General features: G+C 27.8%; 2 protein-coding genes and 2 long non-coding RNA genes across 8 annotated transcripts in view; 3 read left to right on the top strand and 1 right to left on the bottom strand.

Annotated features, from left to right (window-relative positions):
* Positions 1-8,143: 8,143 nt before the first annotated feature.
* LOC128882513 (uncharacterized) lies at positions 8,144-11,311 on the top strand. Of its 3 annotated transcripts, none has more exons than XM_054134123.1 (9): positions 8,144-8,431; positions 8,542-9,393; positions 9,472-9,543; positions 9,600-9,649; positions 9,697-9,794; positions 9,849-10,082; positions 10,126-10,158; positions 10,232-10,376; positions 10,903-11,311. In XM_054134123.1, the coding sequence occupies exons 2-7, from the start codon at positions 8,563-8,565 to the stop codon at positions 10,131-10,133; spliced, it is 1,293 nt and encodes a 430-aa protein (XP_053990098.1). In that variant the 5' UTR covers positions 8,144-8,431; positions 8,542-8,562; the 3' UTR covers positions 10,134-10,158; positions 10,232-10,376; positions 10,903-11,311. The 3 variants fall into 3 exon arrangements, with proteins under 3 accessions (XP_053990098.1, XP_053990096.1, XP_053990097.1); XM_054134121.1 differs by lacking the exon at positions 10,903-11,311 and adding an exon at positions 10,454-10,676; XM_054134122.1 differs by lacking the exons at positions 8,144-8,431; positions 10,903-11,311 and adding an exon at positions 10,454-10,676 and having other exon boundaries at positions 8,442-9,393.
* A 116-nt stretch (positions 11,312-11,427) lies between these two features.
* LOC128882515 (uncharacterized) lies at positions 11,428-12,232 on the bottom strand. Its single transcript, XR_008458447.1, has 3 exons — positions 11,963-12,232; positions 11,804-11,907; positions 11,428-11,733 (listed from the first exon to the last, which is right to left on the bottom strand). It is a non-coding gene; the product is annotated as an uncharacterized LOC128882515 (long non-coding RNA).
* Positions 12,233-12,706: 474 nt separating this feature from the next.
* On the top strand, positions 12,707-13,592 carry LOC128882514 (uncharacterized). Of its 2 annotated transcripts, XR_008458446.1 has the most exons (4): positions 12,707-12,738; positions 12,788-12,948; positions 13,080-13,229; positions 13,289-13,592. It is a non-coding gene; the product is annotated as an uncharacterized LOC128882514 (long non-coding RNA). The 2 variants fall into 2 exon arrangements; XR_008458445.1 differs by having other exon boundaries at positions 12,714-12,948.
* A 6,124-nt stretch (positions 13,593-19,716) lies between these two features.
* LOC128882516 (uncharacterized) overlaps positions 19,717-23,172 on the top strand; it is a 4,476-nt gene continuing 1,020 nt past the window's right edge. Inside the window, exons 1-5 of one of the 2 annotated variants that reach the window (XM_054134125.1) lie at positions 19,717-21,223; positions 21,328-22,203; positions 22,719-22,799; positions 22,849-22,900; positions 22,989-23,105. In XM_054134125.1, coding sequence (XP_053990100.1) covers positions 21,119-21,223; positions 21,328-22,203; positions 22,719-22,799; positions 22,849-22,900; positions 22,989-23,105 — 1,231 coding nt within the window. In that variant the 5' untranslated portion in view covers positions 19,717-21,118. The remainder of the gene's footprint in view (positions 21,224-21,327; positions 22,204-22,718; positions 22,800-22,848; positions 22,901-22,988; positions 23,106-23,172) is intronic. The other variant, XM_054134126.1, reaches the window with a different exon arrangement.

Genomic DNA, 23,172 nt, shown 5'->3' with positions numbered 1-23,172 from the left:
TTAGCTCTTTTAGAATTTGGTTAACTATATTTTATCGAAACCTAGAAACAAATGTCTAATTATCTTTGTTAACATAGAGCTTAAAATTTTTCTTGTTATTGATTTTTAGATCAAAAGCAAAATTATGCCTGTATATCCTAGTTTATTTCTTCTTCCTTTTAATAATAGTTTTTTCTATCTTTTATACAAATTGTCACATTTTTTCCCTTAACTCTGTGAATTGGAAACTAACATAATAAAACTTTCCTCATCGACTCAAGTCGCTAAGTCAAGGACAAAACTCTCTGTTTCATTCATTAGTCCCCTTTAAAATAATCTAACATGTCGAATTAAGAGTGCTGAGAAATTGTGTATGTTGTAACTCTTCTCACAGACTTCTCATAGTTCTTTCTTTTTGTAAATTAAAACATTCATAAGTGTTTATCTGCGTAGAAAAATTTTAATGTTACACTCAAAATATATGCATTAGGCTATAACGTTTTTTACAAATCTTTTAAAATCTATAGATGGAAAAGTATTTAGGTTATACTTTAGAATAATGAGAGATTTATTAAAGTAGAACTGTTAAATTCTTTTCAGTTCGAATTATAGTGCACAGATAGATTGATAATAAACATTGTATAAATCTAAACTTTCCCTTATAAAAATGCTAAAAAGAAAATAAATTTACTTTTGGTACTGACTGTTACCATAAAATCAATTTAGTATATGGTTATCGTATAGACGAGGATATTAAGAATAGTAAGAAAATTTATTTAAAATTTCCAAAATAACTTTGATTCGAATAGTCCTGATAACAATAATTTTTTTGATACTGAGAATCAGCATGCACTCATAAATTAGCGACAATAATCGAACTGATCAAGATAGTCGTTATAACAATACCGCTTAAAAATTTTAATAGTGAAAAGTATAGAAAATTCATTTTCAAAAATCCAAAGATTTTATACAATAAAGAAAATAAGAAGATAGTGAGCATAAAAAGACAACAAAACAAAAAAATACTCGACAACATTAACAATTATGCAAAAAATTAAATAAAAAACGTCCCTAACAAATTTTCAAAATCGACATACAAAGTGAATTAGGAATACTTCAAGATATAGTAACGAAAAAATTGCCTGTTCAAAAATAATCAACCTAAGAGATAGCGTATTGAGAAATTCGGAAAAAGTGACAGAATCAATATTAAAATTTTTAATTGTTTCTTTTGTTTTAATGGTACATTTATTTGTTAACTTTTTCTTAATTTCCGTTAAGACTATGCAAAGATAAGGCAATTTATTTTAAAGAGATTTAATTGCTTCGCAGAGTGTTGTCTTTAACAAGTTTAATACATTTTCATGAAATTGAAAAAAAAAGTAAATCTAAAGTGCCATTTTTTTCTCTCAAGACATTTTGATTGGTTTATCCTGGAGAGTCTTTTCTGGAATAGTTCAGTATTTTAAAAATTACTTTCTTGAGCGAAATTTTTCGCGACTAGAGTCTCTTTGTAAGAAACTAGCTTCCTGACATTTTCTCGATTCCTGACGCTCCCCAATAAATATAGAAACCAAAATAATTTCAGACACAATGACGCTGTGATTTCACTTGTCCGTTCATAAATTAATATATCAACTTTATATACTTTAAATACAACTTTTAAAATTAAAGTTGCTACGCAAGCATGAACGAGTGAACTCTAGCATGAGTTGCTTTTAGTTCAACTACAAGGTTTGTCTTGTATAAATTGTGACATGAAGTATTTATTAATACAGTCGTAAAGTATGGTTGGGTGTCAAGGTTGTTTCAGTCATGTCCCGATTACTATATACTCTCGAACGTGTATCTAATTTGCTCTACTGCTTTACGACTTTGCATACACCAAGGTGATGTTTCTTGTTCTCAATATGAACACCTAACCTTGCTAGTATTAATTTCAGTGGCGGCAAAAATTTTTATCTTTGTGTTTCCATAACATATATATTCTTTTACAATACATGCTATATCTTTAAAGTTCACTTTTTTTAAAGGTTTTTCTATTTATGTTAGGATAAAAAAACTTCCCAGTAAAATTTCCACTGTTAATGTAAACGTTTCTTGATGAGAATCTACCATTATGTTCGCTTAAAATCAGTCAAGCAAAGCTTATGCTTCTGCATTGTAACTGATTTTTCTTTGATAGTGCTATACGAATTTTCTTCATATCTTTTCTAACACTTCATCCAGACTTTGTTTTCTTTGAGAACATAAAATTTTTTTTTTTGTACTTCTAAAGGAAGTAATTATTCGCTGATTCTATTTGTTTTAAAAAAAAAGTTGTTAAACAATTTTTATCAACATTATTCGTAACAAAGAATTTCGACGCTGAAACATTCAGTAACAAAGTTGTTTATAAAGGCATATTCATACTTTTTTTTCTTTCATAATCTCAGGTATAGTTATTTCTGAAAGGCATAAAGAATGTTTAATTTTTTTTTTTTATAACAAATTGGTATAATTTAACTTATAAAATTAATAATATGGATTCTTGCTAACTGAAAACAAGAAAAAATATGGGGAGTCCTAAGGTTGTTGCAAACATAGTATTCAAACTTCAGTCTTATACTTTCGGTTTTCTAGAATCAATAATAAAAGGGTGCTAAGTTTTTTTTAATGTATTTATCTCATCGTTGAAAGTGCATACATGGAAAATTTTGTTGTTTTTTTCGCATCTTCCCGAAAAATTAAGAAATATGTTACTGAATTGACACAAAACTTCAATTTTACTCTTAAAAAAATGTGAAGCGACAGCACAAGTACGGATAACGATGAGAACGTTTTAAAGCAAACAAAGAAGCTAAACCATGTTTGAAAACGAAAAATCGTTTACGCGGCATCTTTTCAAAATATAAACCTATTTATAGCAAAAAGATATGGCCTGTGTAAACGATTAATAAGCGTTCTTGAAAGAAGAAACAGCTAGTTAAAAAACCAGCAACACTCTTGGGCACCGGTTGCTTCAGATTTCGGATTAAATCTCATTATTCTTTAACAGTGGCGAAGAAGTAGGAATCTGGGTAGAACACATTTTAAAACTGAAAATTGAAAAAAAGTAGTATTTTAAAACATGAAAAAATAAAAAAAACAAAAGTAAAACAGCGGTATGCGCCCGAAATATATCAGCACCAAATATGTGATTATTAGCATTACAGTGAAATAGTCTCATACATGAAATCGAAATCTCGAGAGCTTGTATTTGCTGTGAAGACAAGGAATAGTCGTGAATCAACATACCAAAATGATGCATGCGAATTTCAAAGAGTATTTTAAGTATTGAGAAGACTCTCTGATTCATTTAAGGTTTTCAATTAGGAGAAGTTCTGAAAGGGGCTCTGACTTCTTTACGTATGTTTTACGTTGTAGAGCTTCAATTTTTTTTTCATCAAGTTCAACTGAGGAACTTATTTAGAAATGGAGACTATGATAGAACTTTCTATAACAATTCACGACAAAATTACAAAACGGTAAAAATATGAAAATGTTTACATATCTGTCAAGACACCTTTCTAATACAATAAGCTATTAATGGAAGAGTGAGATAAGGGAGCTTATAAAAGCTTTTATGCGTCCAAAATAAAAGGAAACCTACTCTGTTTCAGTGTGCTTATGAAAAGCGCAAAACGCATTCTTTTCTCAGTAACATTAAAATAAACGGTAATTTTTTTGTCTAGTTTACAAGTAGCTTAGAAACCGACGTAACTTGCCGTTTCATTCAGTCCTCCTCTTGAGGAGTCGTTTGGAAACCGAATTATGAGTTATGAAAAAATGCCGCATAATGTAACACTTAATTCCTTTGTTTAATCAATTTCTCGTTCTAAAATACTACGAGTTTTTAAAAACTAAATGTTAAAAATACCGGGCACAGAAGCAATACACGAATTAAGAACTGAATGCAACAATCAGTACTTTTAGTGGTTAGTGAAGATTTTAGAAATAGGTATAAACATGGTTGAAGAAATTTTATGATGAGTGAAACATGAGATAATTTTTATGTTTTATTTTAAGTGCAATTAAATTCTCGTTAAAATTTTGTCATATGAGTGTCAAAAAAATTGCGTTATCCGTGTTTAATTGACATAAAACCATTTCTACATGGGAGATCAGCATAAGAGGTAGTATTACACGTAAGTTACCACCCATATTCAAGGAAATTAGTTGGTTGAATGATTGCTAGGTATCCTGTCGATAAATTTATGCAAATCTATAGTATAAATTTATATAACTAATTATGTTATCAGCGATTCTTTAAAAATAATTTTAACATATTGTTACATAGTTAATTGAGAATGAAGAGTATAAATTTTTTTTTTATTTATGTATATTTTCTTTAATAAGCGTAAGTACTGATAAATAAAAACACTATAGCGTCATTCCATCCCTGGTAAACGGATGAAATCAGGTATGTACAGCAAAGCAGCGTATTCTAAATACGATCTAGGAAGATACTTTAAAAAGAAAATATCATTAGTCTTTACGTAGAATACTTTTTGTACACATAAAATTGAATGAAAAGCACAAAAACTATTATGAAATCTGTTTTATTAGTTGGACTTATGTATAACCTCTCGGCAAAGAATACATTGTGCTCTAGGGAATTCATAGCATGAGTGACTTTAAACTACACCTGTGTTTTTTCAATCTTTTTATATAATGCCAAAAAGAATCATCTTTGTGGAAATGTATATAGAAAATGTACATGACCCACATATTCAAACGTTAAAACAAATCTATAAAAAACCTACAATTTTGTAATAGAAGTGAGATAGCGTCTTTTCCCGTATTCTAAACTTCAAAAAAATAAAGGGTTGTTCCGTTTACTATTGAATACAATAATATACAATGTTTTGGAATTGATGTCAATAAAATGTAACAAATATTAAGTTTTGCTGAAATTTAAAAACGAATTGCGATGTATCAATTCTTGTAACGATACAATAAGCTTTTTGCATAATTCTATCAAAGTACATAACAAAAGTTTATTATATATATTATAATGTACAAAATGTCACTTTACTAGCACTAGATCCAATTTTTGTTGATGGAATTGCAGTATTTTTTTGTTTCCGTTCTTGTAAGCAATCGCAACACAAAATATATTTAAGATACACTCAGTTCTTAAGTAATTTTTTTTTCACCAAAATTTTATTATTTAAGCTGATACTACAATGGTTCCTATTCTACAGTCCGATAGCAGTAACATGCTTCATTTTTTTTTCGTCGTCATAACGAAGGTCGCAAAGACAAAACGAGAATTTTGAAAGTTTTTACGAAACTTAAGTAAAGTTATAATATTATAATGTTGAAGATTACAAAAATACTTTGTTCAAATTTTATTTTGATGCATCATATTCTATTTGTTATGGCATCAAACATAAGTTTTTTTTTCTCATGACGAACACATTGTGTATTTCCCTTGTCAAATTTATTTTAATTTTGTTATTTTATTTTTTTTTAAATAACTTTATTTAATGTATAATAAACTTATTGTTTCTTTTTATTAGTCAGCGAAAAGAAATTTAACACAATGTTTCGATTGTATTCTTAATAAAAATTAACTTCGTCGAAAACACTTTTTTTTTAAAAACATACTAGAGTTGTTTATGTGTTTTAAAACAAAAAAAGACGTAGACATTACTACAATATGCGGAATTTATTTTAGGATAAATGTAGTAAAAATAAATTAAGTAAAACCATTTTTAATGCTTTCAGTATTTCGTGGTTCAAAGTTATTATCTTCTTGTAACCAAAAGAAGTATCTTTTTCGTTAACATTTGCTGTTAAAGCCTATTTTTTAAATTTATTTTGTAATGTGCACCATATGCTTAACAATGATAGAGACTTTGGTGTCTCTCATTGCTTGACGCTAGTCACGATTTTGCTTTGGAACAGAATTTCAAAAAAATCAATTAAAAATTATCGTTGTTATCATCATGCTACAATAATGATTTATGTGACTATATAAGTAACCCCTGTATTATTGCATTTCTTACAAAGCTGAAACTTTTCTTAATTGCGTTTTTTGCTTTGACTTAATGTCATAAAAGTCGTACTATTTTACGCAGAAATTATTTCAAAATTTATTTGAACACTAAAACTTTGCAATATAGATTATTTTTATTTGTCAGAAAACATCTAGCCGAGTGTGGCAAAAAATTAGATGTGAGTCTAATATTAAAGTTGTACAAACATATATTACACTTCCCCAACCTGTTTTGTATGATGAACAAAATCCGCCTACGTACACTAAGTTTAGGTAAATACATGGGAGAAAACATTTACGAGTAAATTTCAATTTTTTTTTGTCCCACTACTTTAGAGCGTCACAAATAATTGAGTACATTTTAAAACTTAAGACCACAAGAAATATGCACTGAAGTTTTTAAATAAGCGTCTGTAACATAGTTTTTATTAGACTAATTTCTTTTATGAAAGTAATATATATCTCGCCACAATAAGAAGGGAAAAATATGTAAGTATTACAATGTATTTATATTTATTAAGTTTGACTATGGTATAAAAGATTTTATGGTCAAAAAAAAACGCTCCATCTTTTTTTTTTCAACAAGAATATTTATAAAAATTTAACGTGAAAACATATACCACTACAAAATTCAAAATTTGTGACGATGAAATAAAAAAAGGTCAACCAGACATCTTTTTAAAATACAGATATGGACAATATTATAAATTTGACGTTTAAAGAATTTTTTTTTCTGTAGTTCACTTTACTTTTCTCCTTTTACATAAATACATATACAGGTTTAAAATGAAAATTTAAGAATGCTATATATTCGACAAAATTTTTTTTAAATTCTTAAACTTTTTTAATAATCCCATGGATTTTATTAATCGATATCATGACAAGGAAAGTTTCTAAATGAACAAACCCTAATAACACGAAACGCATTTTAAAGCTAACAGTTCGGTTTCATACGTATACCTGAAAAGAAACACTTAACGAAACGTGAAGTATTGTCGTTACCTACGCGATTAATGCGTTAGCTTGGGTTTAGCCTAATGCTAGATACATTCTTAGTAATCTACTACTGTTTTCCTTAAACGAAGGCTTCATATATTTATTCTCACCATTAGTTGACCAACTCCAAAGAAGTTTTTTTTTTTTTTCAATTTTCACACTTCAACTTCCATACATCGTGTTCTTATAGTGTATTACAAGGCAGTGAAATTTTTTTTTAACCTTTGTCCTGCAACAACAACATACGCAAAAAATTGTATGATTGCAAGAATATCAGCGGAATAGATGAATGTGATTACAAACACGTTCTTCATTCCGTCGCATAATTTCAAAAATATATTCATATAAAAAAAAAATTTGCTATGCGTAGTTAGTTCATTAAAACTCACTTTTTAAACCTGTAGATTAAGCAGTATATTACAAAAAAGCTGTTGGTAAACCGCAAATCACTAGTGTATTTTGAATATTAATCACACTTTTTCTTCACGTGGGTTCCGTAGAGAGAAAAAAAAAATTCTGAAAGTGACTGAATCGCAACCCTCAATTAGATGTATGATTGATGGATTAAAACTTTATTCATGCTGTGAATTTTCGTATTTTATATTTTTGTAGTTAAGCAACAAAAAAATTTAATAAGATTTGTACTTCTTATATAACAAAACATTCTTTAAATATTTTAACAAATTATAGTGCAACTCAATATTCAAAACACAATATTCTCTTTAAAAAAGTTTTTTTTAAAAAGTCGTAAAATTTAGTGAAAACAAATTCGTTTAAGTTAATTTAAAATTCATAGAAACATAACTTAATTTGAGCCATAAGGATTCCTTGCATGTGTACCACCAAATTGAGACTATTGTAACTTTAGCTAAAAGCTTAAAATCCTAGACTATACGTTTCATGTATTTATTTTCCTTATACTCAAATGGTAAAATATCTTTTTAGCATCGTTTAAGCATTTTAAATTGAAAACTACTTGATTCAATACCCGTTATTTTTTAATGAAAATTTTAATCATCACAAACAAGTTTGTTCACTTTTGCTTTTATACGACACCAAACCACATGCATGCGTTATAATTCGTCATAACTTTTTATTAGTTTAACTCCAAGTACAAAATAAAATTATCAACTTTTTAACAACGTTCAAACAAACTTTTTTTTTTATCTTATAAAACAATTGATATTTTGACATAGGATATATTTTCTTCAACAAAAAAATAAGTTTTCTTAATTTTCAATTTCTTTTGATTAAAATCTACTCTATAACTCGGCTTTACTTTCTAACAAAACTAAACTTTATAATAATAAAATTATTACCATTATAACTGTGTATTTTTCAACTATTTTTTTTGTATTTTTATTAAACTGCATTTGTAATAAGGAATTTTTCTACGTATTTGCAGATTATGAGAAATTAAAAGCAATTTATCACGTAAGAAAATAGAGTATGCGATTTATTTTTTGTTAAGAGTAAATAATTGAAAACGATATAATAATTATGTGCTCACTGATGTATCTATTACGTTAATTTTTTTGTTACAGGGAGCGACGGCAATAGAAGAAATGACTAAGTCTTTTAGTGATGCTTCCGTACATAACCCTCAATCACCTTTTAATATATTAAATTTAGACGATAGATCTATACAGCCAAATCAAATGTTAGAATACTCAAGCCTGGATAAAATAACCGGACCGAAAAAAGAGAAATTAGAAGCATTTTGGCAAGACTTTATGTTGCATCATAAATTATCTCAAATGACACAAGATACATTAATCCTTCCTGGGCAGCCTGGGATGGCTCTAGCATTGGTTTTTTATCACGTTATGTGTGAAGCGTTCAGTTTTTCTAAAAAATTGGAAAGTTTTTCTAAAAAATTGGAAAGTTTTTCGATACAGGACCAAGCCGTTTATTCTCATGGTCTCAACCAGGTGTACAAACGTCATACTATGCTTCTAAATAGTCACAAAAAAATTATACCGTATCCTATACCGACGATTTGTTTCAAAAAAACAATACTTTTGTTGGTTGACCCTGTGTCTGCAAAAACAGTCAATAATATTGAAGAGTCCCCAAGTAGTGGAACGTCGTTTTTCTTGGACAATTGTTTCGATGAAAAAATCGAAACAATTATTAGAAACTATATAGAGAGTATTAAGAAATCAAACTCAATTTGTTCCCGAATGCTTACACATGATCTTCACTTTTCGTTTGATTACATAGACACCGCCACGGGCAATGTAAAAGAAAAAATAGAAGTAATGGAGAATTTGATTCAATCTGGCAAAAGCTATCGTTCACAACTGAATTTAATTTTGCGGAATCACAAAGAAAGCAGTTCTTCCGATTTTAACAAGGAAATCGCCCGACTTGAAGCTAACAAGAAAAAAAATGATGTAAGTTAAATATCCCATACGCTAATAATTGTCATCAAATACAGTTATTGCAAATGTTCAATGTTTTATTTTTCATAGGAACTTGAAATAAATGACAAGCAAAAAAATAAAAAAAAACCAAATCTTCTACAAAGAGTTCTATTATCGCCGGTAAAAAAAATTGTAATTTAACTTAACAGTAATTCTTTTAATTATAATTTTATCAGTTTTCAAAAAGAAAACACGCAAAAGGTGTCTTGAACGAAAAGGCAAAAACGTAAGTTAATCGATAGTAAATGACTACTATTGTTTTTTTTGATCTAGTGAAGATAATGCAAAGACCGATTTTCTAAATGAAAAAAAGGATGCTTACACTAAAAGTGATATAACGCGTTTTGGTTCTTCTTCCAGTGATTCATCTGGTCCTTTAACCAATTAATTAGCACACTATAAAAAAAACACTTTTTTTTGATTAGAGATTTCTTCTAAAACCGGCAACCTGATCTCTGAGAGTGTCCCCAAAGAAATAACCGAAGTTTCACAGCCTTCAAATAGTCAAGAGAGTAAACGACTATTCCAACGGAAACGCAATTTCGTTGGAAAGCCAAATAAACCGAAAAATCATAATAGCGTTTTAAACTCATTGACAAAGGATTCACATAAATCGACTTTCTACTATGATTTAAATTCCACACTCCCTGACAACTCAAGTAAAATTAAATAATAACTCTTGTCAATAATTTTTATTTTTAGAATTATAAGATATAAGTGTGCGGCCAGACTCTGGTAAGCCTAGGTGTAAATCACATTTTTACATTTTTTTTAACCACTCAAAATTTTTCTTTAAAAACTATATTAGACTCAAACACGGCTGAAGCGGCAGACGAGAACAAAGCCGAATCTAATTTTTTAAAAATTAAGAATCCGGGAAAAATAGGTGCCGTATCCCCTCATCGTGAAGCTTTAGTTAAAGAGTTAAAACAATTTCAGTTGAAAAAAACCAGGTAAATGTATAATTTTTAAAGAATTGTTGCTTTTGCATTATAAAAAAAATTGTGCCTTTTAAACCGGTTATGACTAGACCAATGTAGCTTCCAAGAATACGTTTAAACTACCGTGTAGTGCAAACTTGTTGCAGATGCTAGACGCTAATACTAGTATGTTTGTTTTCATCAATTTTATCCACACGAAAGTATTAAGATTTCATTTGAAACGTAATTGTGCTATTTTTTCTTTAACTATTATTTAATTTTTACCTAGTTACGTTCTGCTAGAGTAAAAAAATTGAAATCATTTTACAATTCTTTTTTATTAATTGAAACATTTTTAGATTTATCTTTAAACAAAAACTCTTTCAAAAATTTTGTACGTTAATAAGTGACTTAATCATGTAATTTTTTTTTGAATTAAAAACAAAAAAAAATTTTTAAAAACTTTTATTTTTCAAATTAATTTTAGCTTACATGATAAATTTATTTTTTGTTTTCTCTATGTTCCTAACAATAAGTTAAATACACTCTTATAAAGCAGGTCCTACAAATGGGTGAAAACCTTATAAATGTGCGTAACTAGCGCATCGTGACTCGTACAAAATGTATTGTGATGGTTAAGGATCAGATTACAGAATAGAAATCCCTACAAGGAAGTATGCTATAAGAAATAACATAAGCCATCTTTAAATCACATAAATTATGAAGATTAACAACAGGAAAATATAAACTCGCTTAATTTTAAAGTATCACATTAATTAGAAGAAATCTCCGATATATGTTGAACATTAATTAACTTATTACAGCTTTAACTAAAAATATTTATTAAAATTTAATTTTTTAATTGTAGAATATAATTTGAGTGTATATAGTTGGTTCGACCAGCAATACTCGTCCTGTATGAAGAAAAAAAATTTTTAAATCTTCACCGATGTATTTTATTCAACTGATGTATCAGTACTTAAACGTCTCTTTTGTCAAGACCGAACGGAAAGAGTATCTCTAAATGAATTCACATTATTCAAGAGAGTACATCCATTTTAATTTTTGAAAGTTTGAAAACTATTTTTATTTTAATAAGCATTTAGCCAATAACTGTTTGTTTCAAAGTTTCCAATAAAACCACAGGAATCGGTTGCCTTCGATTGTCGAGATACTTGATCAATTTGAGAATCCATAAAACAAAACTTTACTGTAATTCAACAATTTTTTTTTTAATTATACAATCAGTTCTATAGAATCATAAATTTAACATGAAAAAATCACAGTTAGAATATTCAAAGATGCCATTTACTTTAAGACATTATTTAAGTTTCTATTTTTTTCAATTCAATGATTAATCCTTTGTAATAAGTTTTACTAAATCTTTTCCCTAAAAGTTCAACAAGATTTTAAATTATAAAAACGGCAATTTATCTAAAAAGGGTTATAGAAGCACTTACTTTTCAAGGCATAAACACTTGACGTTAAAAGCAGAATTGTTGTGCTGAAACTTGGCTTGTGTTATAGTCATTCGATCAGTTTTATTAAAAAAAGTTAGTGTGTCCTGACAGTTCATAGTACCTTTCTAACCTTTCACTGAATTTTGTCAGTTTCCTTACACATGTAACATTTTTCATAGTGTCTGTTATACTTTATAAGGTTCCGTCTGCTGCTGGGTACACGTATAAACTGGAATTCTATCAGTAATACATAGATTCATTCATATGAATTAACCACCTTATGAGCAAATTACCATTACTTCGTTATTTTGGGCCCATTATCCATGGCTTAGCTGGTTAGTAAGTTCGCTTTTAAAACCTTCATGATACGATCATAGTGGCTCATTATGGGATAAGCTAAACTCTCTAGCTATGATACAAGCGAAGTGTTTCGATACATTTTTTTATAGCAAGTGTAAAACTTTATTTCAAGTAGCAAGATCTGATATACAGAGTAGGAAAAAACTGCGTAAAACGCGTTGCACAAAACTATGTTAGAATTACATTTTTAGTTTAAAATGTGTGTATCTTTTTATTTTTGCGACATAATTTCCGTATTTTAAATGGAATTCTTCCTTTCCGTAATTCATTAGCGATGTTATTTAAAACCATAATAAATTTCAATTATTCATTTTCTTGAGTAAACACTTTAAAATACAAAGTGTTTGTTAGTGTTTTTATACTGAATTTGTTTTCTAAAAAAAAGAATCGGGTTTTGTTGAGCTCACTATGTTAAATGATAGCTATTTTGAAACACGTATTAGCTCTGGCATCTACAAAAGATTGATAGTCTGCATAAGTAATTCTTAATCTTTTTATACTTTGCATGTTTTGCTACATATATTTTATTTTTTGTGCCAGTTTCGGAAAACCGTTTGTGATTGTCTTTTATGAGGGTATGTGTATTGATTTTTTTTTTTTTTACTTTTGCTCTTTTTCCTGAAGTAAATTGATCTGTTTGCAACGTTAATTCCTATCAACAAACAAGACCATTAATTTCAAAAAATTTTGTGGCGTATTTCTTTGAAGTTTAACGTTTGCTTGATTTCGCATCTTTACCTGACACGCAGATTAAACTTTCTACCATTTGCGTAATGCAAGTGACAGTACGTTATTATCGATACCAGACAACAAATAGTAGATTGTATGCCGTTTCTTAAAATTCGTGATCTTTAGATTACCTAGCGTAAAATGAGTTTTAACAAATGTCTATTATGTGTGTGACCACTTGATTTAGGTTTCTATAGTTAAATTGATCGTATTTTTTTTTAAAAAAATGTCGCTTCAAGTGAGTCGCATGGTGGAAAAAAGTTGCAGCCACCTTAGATATTTAAAACGTAAGATGTTTTCGTGAAGTTCATAGCTAGGTTCTACCCTCATTCCCGAGGTAAAATATGAACCAAAGTATAGGCCTACATGTTTTTTAAGAAACTCATACGTAAGCAGGGTTCCGACTAAGTGTTACCTTGATTACAAGAAATTGATCACAGTCTCTTAAAGGACGGTTTTCATGAATTTATGTTTTGGGGACCAATTAAGTATAATTTCCTTGTTAAACAGTCGATCAAATACCTGTTTTTTTTTACAACAATTTGCTGATACTATATTACTTTTTTGTTTTTTTTCTTATATTCGTAATTGGTTTGCCTATTGTTTACACTTTTTAACAAAATTACTGATTTCGAATTAATTAAAATTTTCAACTTTTGGAAACTTTAAAAAGACAAAAAAAATGAAGTAAATGATAAAGCTAAAATATATGCGTAACATAAAAAACTTTCCAATTTTGCGCAACTTACAATCTTTGGCACAAAAAAATCTGGAGGACGGTATAGGAATTCGTTCGTTCGATTAGAGTTATTTGTAATTAGCTATACAGTCTAACAAATTGGTCGAGTGGTCTAAGGCGCCAAGTTAAGGCTGTACTCCGAAATGGCGTCTGTTCGAATACAAAGCTTCTCATTATGAGCCTCTTTACATCTTTATTAAACGCTGGGTATTATGGAGCAAAACAATTAATTTATTTCATTTAAACTAATAAAATGAACTCTAGTTGCTTTTCTTTTAATACACATAACGATCCTACGTCAATACGAAACTCGTCTGCTCGTTAAATGCAACTACAACATATGTGCCGTTAAAGCGATGCAATCCTTTTGCAGGGGAAAAACAGAATGATGAAATTCTTAATTAACGCCCTTTGTCAAACGTAGACAACATTTACTCTCACTATTTATAAGACAAAATTTGTCAAAAATCACCAGAACAAATGAAGACTTATCCTAAAACATAAGTACCCTACATGTAATTGTTTAAAACAAAAAAGTTTAGTTGAAAACTTATAGGCTTGCAAATCGTTTTACAATTTTGTTCTTGTAATTGAAAATACTTTATTTCAATTAATAATAATAATAATAATAATAATAATAATAATAATAATAATAATAATAATAATAATAATAATAATAATAATAATAATAATAAGAATAATAATAATAATAATAATAATAATAATAATAATAATAATAATAATAATAATAATAATAATAATAAAAATCCGTGCAATCTATTGATAGCGTTGAAAGCTGGTTAGCTGAATAATTTATACTTAATGTACTTCATACATATACCAATAATCTTTGCGACTAAATAGAAACCTAAAAACCATACTCCAATCTCAAACTATTTTTGTCTAAACCTGAATCTTTTTTTTTGTGCTGAAAACCATACGAAATTTTTTTTAATGTATATCATTAAATTGCATTACTTTTGGCCTTTTAAATAACATATGCTTTGACTAAATTAGTTTAAGTCTAATTATCAACATAGTTACTTGTTTCTTTATAAAGTCCATCAAAATTAATAGTTTTTAAAAGTAAATTGTGTTCCTAATACTGAAATATGTTTGATAAATTGTCAATAAAAAATTTGCAAGAAATTAACAAAACGAAGATCATTCCTAATTTTGACGAATCAAATTTCAAAGGTTTAATTTCGATATTAAATGTCAACTGTTTGTTCAGAAACTTTGCAACCAAGGACGAATTATGAAACGTAATTAACTGTTTACACTCTTATTACAAGAAGCGATGATACCCCGATTAATTTTTTAATGGCCAATTAAAAGATTTCTTTGGTAAACGGCGAAGTGCGTGTTGTGTATAGTACGACGTACCAAATGCGATATTCAAGTACCGGAACAAAATATAAATATTTCACTTTTTGAAGTTATCAAGAAATTGAAAATGTCTTATGTGGGTTCAGTTGAAAAAAAAAATTCTCAATAAGATTAATATTCTCATTTTATAAGCATCTTCCTGAATGTATTTTAAAAGTTAGTTTTTACACAATTTAACGTAGTTGCCAAAACGCTGTCTTAACGTTAGCTCAAAAAAAAAATAATTATTTTACTGTGTTCCAGCTAATGGTTACGACATGAAACATTTATGCAGCGCTCATAATTCAATTTTACAGTATATTTCGAGAAAAAAACTAAATGGAACAAATTGTTCTGTTGTTGCATAAGTGTCACTTTTTAACGCTAAAATAACACGACAAGCAAAATGTTTATATTGCAAATGTGGTAAAAAGTATAGAAATAACCATGGCAAACAACATATAGAGTGACAAGTATGAATTCATGAAAAAACTCTTCTCATAGGTACACATAGCATTATTTTTTAGCCTAAATTATTCTGGTAATCAGAAGAAAAAGCTACCTGCATTTAAACATAATGTGTCATAACAAAAAAGGTACTAGACAAAACTTAAGATAGGATAATTGGAAAGAAGTGACACGATGACTAGCGGGAAATTTTTCCTATTCCAATTAACTAAAAACCACATGCTATTGTTTTTTTAAATATTTTCTTATAAAACCATCAAGTAAATATATCGTGTCACTCCTTTAAAAATCCTATTATTTCTTTGGCTGAAACTTTATGTCTTTTTATAGCGTTAGAACAACCGGGCTACTAAGTTTCATGCGGACAATGTCTTCTCTGCGACGCATGTGGTAGTTTTGCAGCAAAATTACATAAAGCATAAAACAAAAGATTTTTTTAAAATTGTCAACATATTACTAATTAGTAAATAAATTTTTTTCTCTATTGTAAATGAATATCACTATTAAGGACAGAAAGAAAATGTATTGAGTAAGCATAGACATGCTTGAACCTATCCATGCGTAATGGGGATCGTCCTTGTTAGAATGAAACTAGAGTTAAAATGTAAATACTACTCGTAATAATGCTATATAATTATTTCAAAAAATACCATAAAAACATTATTTTTGCAATAAGTGATAAATCATTTATGGAAGGAAAATTAAACGTTAATGATTGAGATATACATTTATAATCTGTGTATTTACATAATTAGATTTCTAGAGTCGTTTTAATCCAAAAAAAAATTCTGAATCTTAATTTTAAATTGACGCAGCTTTCGTTTCTAGTCATTAAATACGTTGTTTTAAAAAATTATACATCTACCCATCCTTTAGAAACATTTTTATAAATTTCTTTTTCATCTTTTCTTAAAAAAAATATATACATATAGGTACTCATCTAATGCAGTTTACATGCATGTAAACTGTTAAATGTATTAACGAGAAAAATTCCCATTCATAACTTTAAAAAAACGTTTTGCTTTGAGTGTTATCCAGCCGTAAGTTCAGATTCTAGTTTATTTTTTTTTAACTAGAAACAACAATTTAAATAATTACAAACACTATATACGAATCACGGGAAACTGCGAAAATCGTTGATTATAATCTCAAAGAGAATCAATTTTTTTTTGCCAAAAGCTTATTTAATATATGCTAAAGTGTTCGTTTCTAGACCTTTCGAGGGAATTACAGAAGGGTTTGTTAAGTTCACTATACATTTAAGCAACTCTAGTTAAAACAAAAGTAAATTGTTTAAACGAATTTTTCTAGATTAACGTAAGTATTAAAAGTCATACTATAACATATATCGTCAATAAAGTCATATTAAGAAAAAGAAATTTTGGTAGATCTGATGTCTATAAGTTGTTTGCACATAATGCGTAGTATACTTGACTGTTTTATTCTTAGTAGTCTTGAATTTATATAAAAAAAGTATTTAAGGTGTTAAAAATATTATTCAGTGCTTTTCAAAACAGAACTAGGACTTTTATGAAAATTGGTTCACATTTCTGGAGTATTTAGGGAAGGTCTCACAATAAACTTCACACTAACACTTATGAATCACACATGCACATATTTTTTTAGATGGATCCGTTAAGACTTTTATAAACAAACTTGAGATCAATGATAAAAAACAGTAACGTATAGGAGTTGAAGTTGTATGTGTTATTTTATTACTCATCAGTTCAAAATAGTGTATAAGTAAATGAAAATAATTCGATACTAAAAAAAAATTTAAAAGATTGTCTGCTAAAAAAATTAATACCAAATGTGGTTTTTCATTAATTATCTTTTTTTCAATTGTCTTTTTCGTAATTTTTGAATTCAACTTTTTTTTTATCGTTTAGAATTTTAAATAAAAAATTTTGTTAAATTTATTTTTAATGGAGGCGCGATCATAATAATAAATCAACGAGACCTTGGTACTAATGTGAAAACAAAATTGTAGATAGTGGATTTATTGAAATTCAAGTTTTCCGAGACATCAAAATCTCGCTACACTGAAAATTCGTTGTTTAGCCACTACAAAATTTTTTTTCGATCTTCAGTATCAGGACTAATATAGAGTCCGCTTAAACGATACAGCTTCTTTTGTGTAATTCACTTGAAACTATTTTTATTTCAAAGCTTGGAGAAGGAAATCCTTTTTAAACAACTCCGGTCGGAGTTACTATTAAAATTCTAAGAACTTCTGAAAAGCTTTTAAATTGAGACACTAATCACTAAATGTCGTATGTGTTTTTAATAACAACATGTTCCGTTTGAAGTATATGAGTTGCTTTTCAAAATGCAGCATGATTTAGTTTCACATAAATCTATTTTTTATAAATTTTATCAAATTAGGTAATCTCAGTAGAACTTTTGTAAATAATATATAAGTAATGGCGATTTTTCCCGCTCAGTATTTTTTGTATGTAAAATTGCAAATCAAGTAGTAGTCAAAAAATTTAAACATACTTCTAGTGAAATTGTTTGAAGATCAACCAATAACACCGTAAATTAACAATTAAAAAGTTTCGTTAATTTTTTTTTAATTTACAGTAAAAAAATAAAATACAAAAAAGATTTTTGTTGTTAAATTCTTATAATAAGTATAGGTTTTGCGTCATGTTGTTCAAAAAATTTATGCTTCAATCGTTTTAATTTTGATTTTTCTTTGATGCATCGAATTTGTTTCATTGACAGTATCTCACAACTAAATTGACATCTTTTAGTAGGCGTTGCAGTATTTTATCCATTTTTCAAACTTTGATCAGGTGACAACTTACACAAGTAATAATGATATCTACTCCAAATATCGTTGCATCGAATTTCAAATAATACTAAGATTAAAGTTTCTGAATAATTTATACATGTTGTAATATTTTTCTCCGGGTAAACATTCATACTTACGCTTTTCTTAATTTTTTCACTAATGAAAGTGAAAAAACTTGTTTTGTTTTGTAAGAAAACAACTGCACTGAAAGTTTATGAATGAATTTTAGTGAAAACAATTGCCTACAATAAAAACTACGTATATTTCTTTTTAGTGTTAGTAATAGCAATGCATTATACAAAGACTAATGCAACAAAACAAACTTTTGTTGCATTGATTAACGAACAGAAAAATTACATTGCACCATTAAACAAGTAGTTCACTCAAATTAACGCCGCAAACGTTTTCTAACACGATACAAAGATAAACAAGGATCTAGCAAGTTACAAAAATGCGCCAAAGTAGGAGTATTAGTAAGAAACAAAAACAGGAATGGACATAACAAAGCACCGAGAAAAAAACAGCATGTATTGTAGATGAATCGATTTCTAGGTCAGTATCAAGCATTAAAATATAGCTTGATAGAGAGATCCATAATTTTTAATACAAATATTAATTCGTTTCTTTTCAGACAAGAATCCAGTAGTTCGTTGCACGGTAATAACTCTAAATTTTCAAATTTTGTCACTTCGCTTTAATTTTTTTTCTATTGAAAAAAAAAAATAACTTAGTAAAATTAGACATAATGCAATATAACAAACCATACGTCAAGTTCGGCAATAAAATGAAATGCGAGATAAAAAATATACCTTTGTAAAGTAACTGAATACGAAAACGTATTTTACTTTTTGTTATGCTGCCGTCTCAATGCGTTAAATTTTTTTGAAAACAAAACTTTCTTTCTCTGAATTTACATTTTTTCTTATGAAAAAATTAAGACGTGATACAAACTCAGAACAAATTTATTTTACAAAATTTTTTTATGCTAAGTATTTAACAAACTTTTATAGTAAGAAAATAAGAAAAGATGTCATCTTTTTTTATTAAACAGACATGGTCATTCGTAGAAAAAAGTATAAATATGTGCATAGTTCACATGAAAAATCAAAAGTTAAAAAATAGAATAAAATCTTTTAGCACAATAAAATTTTTTCCCGACAAATAAAAATTACAAATATATAAATGTTTTTCGAATCTTGATTTAATGTACGAGGTTCAACCGTTCAATGCTTTGAACGCAAAAAAAAAATTGTAGAATATTTTTAAACATGCTGTATGAATCAAATTTTAATTGGTTTGAAAAGAATAGAATTTTAGTTTTTTCATGAGAACCTCAAATAATGACGATAACACCAACTACAAAAAATTACATTTATTCAGAATTTTTTTCAAAAGTAAAAAAAAAAAGAAGAAATAAAATTTTTTCCTTCCATGTTTTTAATTTTTTTTATAATTTATGTAAACGTAAAAGTCATCCATCGTGATAATGGGATTTTTTTTTTAATAAATTACGCATAAGTCACACACTTCTACTCCTTGTTCTTGCACATAAGCTAATGAACAAAATGATGTGTTAAGTTACTTTTTCAATAAAGCGAAACCTTTTAGACAGATAATTACTGGATGCATTATAACTTGAAGTTTGGAAATAAAACTATAACAGTCCGAAAATTTTTCTTTCTTCTTCTCAATAAATTGTATTTAAATTCATTTAAAAACAGCATATAAGGAATACACTGTATGTAAAATTAATAAATTTTGAGCTCAATTTAATAGTAAAACGAAGTACATCGAAATTTTATGTAAAAGATAATAAATTTCTATTAATATTTACTATTTAAATATTCACCACTAATTTGCTTTTTAATTAATATTTTTCTATTAAAAAGTTTTTTGATATTTGATTTGGCAAAATATAAACTTGATAAACTAACAGTGGACTAATTAATACAGGACGAGTTGAAACTATACTTTCTATTAATACAACTCACTTATAAAGAAGGTTGAGTAAGCGTTGTCTTAACGAAAAGCATCACAGTGCACTTGAGGGCATTGTTAATATATCATGTATTTACTTTACTGTTAATTGTTTTTATTTAATATACGAAACACTAGTAATTTTTTTTTCAACATAATGGCAAATATTTAAAGGTATGTGGTAGAATGGTAACAACCGATTCATTTAGAAACAATTTACACCAAACACGTTTTTATACAAAACCGGTTTGAAATGCGAGAAAAAAACGCAGTATGTTTAACATAACACAATGCAAAAATGTCTTCTATTTCAATTGTATATTCACGAAATCGTATAAGAATGAGCTGCTCTCGTAATTAAGAGAAAAGAATGTGGGAAATAGGCAATTGCAGATAAAACATGCGTATTTCTACCAAACCGTAACTTAACTTTTTCACAAAAAAAAATTTGAACAATTCTTTTTCATAATTTTTGAACAATGTAGCAAAGAACGTGGACGACAGTTCAAACAATGTTTCATATCATGTGTATTAAGGTTATAACAATGTATCATAGCATGTGCACAAAGATGTTGTGCAGAATATTTGGGAAAGGTGCTATACATTATTGCGCCAACTATTCAGACCACTCATTCTAAATGTCGTTTAGCTTAAGAAGGTGCATGTATAATATTCTGGAGAAACAATAATACGTTAATTATTATATTTCTTATCACTTTCTGCATAAAATTCTTTTTTTTTTTTTGTAACTTAAATTTTTTTAAACGAAAAATTGTTATAACAATTAGATTCAATTGCTGAAAAACAATAATTGTAATTGCCAAGAAACAATATTTTCAATTAGGACGGTATTTTTTTCTGGAGTCTTTTTTTTTCAATGAATTTTTTCATTATTTATCCCTTAATAATAGTTAGCCTTTTTATAAAATTAGAGAAATTAGGTATACGGGCTAACGAAAATACTGTGGATCTAATTTCAAGTGTAAGAATTCAAATTATTATTAGTTTATTCTTTTAAAAAACAGTATAAAGTAGTATAGAAAATTACTAGCATACATACGTTTTTTGTTAATGTTGTTTTGTCAGGGAGAAGATGTCGTACGAGGTGTCACATCGTTTCTTAATTCTCTTTCTTTGAAAAACGCTAAAGGACCATTTAGTACGGTACTAGTAAATGAAAATTATTTAAAATCATCCGAAAGCAACAAGAAACTTTCTTCAAATCTTTTTATTGAAACACCTAAAGAGGCTCAGCATTATTTTTGGAATGAAATTATGGAAATTGATAAAGTGCCTTCATTAGGTACAAAAACTTTACTTATACCAGGACAACTCGGTGTTTTACTATTAATGGTTTTTAACCAAATAATGTGTGAAGCAAGCATTTTGATTAAAGATTTAGATAAATTTTCAAATGAAAAGCGAGAGAAATATCTTAAATTTTTAAGTCGTTTGTATAATGAAAATATTCAAATGATTCCTGAAGATAGCAAGCATTTTTTTAATGTTCCTATACCTACTCTATGCTTAGACAAAAAACTTTATGGTATGTCTAATGAGGACCAATCAGATCTAGGAAACATTTTAAAAAGATCAAAAAATTATAGAGAAACGTCGTTTATTTTATATAATTGCTTCGATACGAGAACTCAAAGGATCATTCAGGAATTTTTGGCAAAAGTTCATTCATGGGATACAAAATGTTCCCGGTTGATCAAGAAAACAAACAAATTTTCGTTTGAGTTTCTAGATAAATTTCACGAAGGAATGGACGAAATGATGTTATTAATGCGAAATTTAGAAGTATCCGGTCTAACGTTTCGGTCTGCATTAGGGAAATATTTACGCAAAGAAAAAACTCAAAATTCCTACAATATAAATGCTGGGATAAACGATTTGGGTGTGCAAGATCTTTCTTTAGAAGAATCTGAAGTAACTCAAAAATCGAAACTAAATTTAAAGGTTAGTCTATAGATGGTATATATTTTTTTTCTTGTTTTTCATTGAATTCGCTTCAAATAAACATTGATAGGTTTAATTTCTAGCAACAAGTATTATTTTGAAAAAAAATGATGTAGCAGTTTTCTTTTAATATATATTATTTTTTGTAAAAAATCCTTATTTTTGTGTTTTATAAAGTAAAAAAAATACGAATTTCAAGATTTTCTAAGACTATAAGTACGTAGAGTATAATTTTAAATAATTATCATTATTATTGAATAACATAAGATTTTAGTTAAGAATTTACAAAAAAAAATTAGCAGTGTAGAATAGTTGTATAATTAGAATAGGTGAAAATCACCGTGTTAGATGAGTTTGATTCTTGACTAAATAACAAGAAACCTTTATTTTAAGTTTTCAAGAGAACAAAACATACTTTTGTCAAAAGTTTTTTCATACTTTAAAAGCTGTTAAGAAAATATTAAGGTACTGATAATACTCAAGACTGTTATTTGTTTTTTCTTAACATGACACAGAAATCAAGCAATCCACACGGAAAAAGAGAAAACACAATGTTTCGAAAAATTGCTTCCTTTATGAAGAAAAAACCTAAAAGGGTGTGTTTAATATTTTAAAACGAGAAAATTTTACTGTTTTTTTTGTTAGTTGGTGAATGAGAATTATATTAAAAGTATCACAGAGACAAAAGCATTAAAAGGTTAGATGAGCTATACTATTTAATTTTTTTTTATTCATAAAAAAACTCTTTTTTGTTTTTTGAAAAAATAATCTGATGAATTCATCAGATATTTCAGGTGATAATTCAATTTACGACCAAGTAATATTTAGGGAGCCTTATGATACTTCAACGCAACCATGGAGGACAAGTAGTCATGGGACAACTATAAATTCTAAAAGTCTAGGTAACTTCCACATCTTATTTTCGTCATTTAACTCCAGCTTGTAGAGCCCATTTTTGGTTCGTTAGGA

The sequence above is a fragment of the Hylaeus volcanicus genome, unplaced genomic scaffold (assembly GCF_026283585.1).
Source record: "Hylaeus volcanicus isolate JK05 unplaced genomic scaffold, UHH_iyHylVolc1.0_haploid 12050, whole genome shotgun sequence".
NCBI classification, from domain to species: Eukaryota; Metazoa; Arthropoda; class Insecta; order Hymenoptera; family Colletidae; genus Hylaeus; species Hylaeus volcanicus.
Note: the sequence above shows the minus strand (reverse complement) of the source record. Positions and strands in the feature narration are given on the sequence as shown.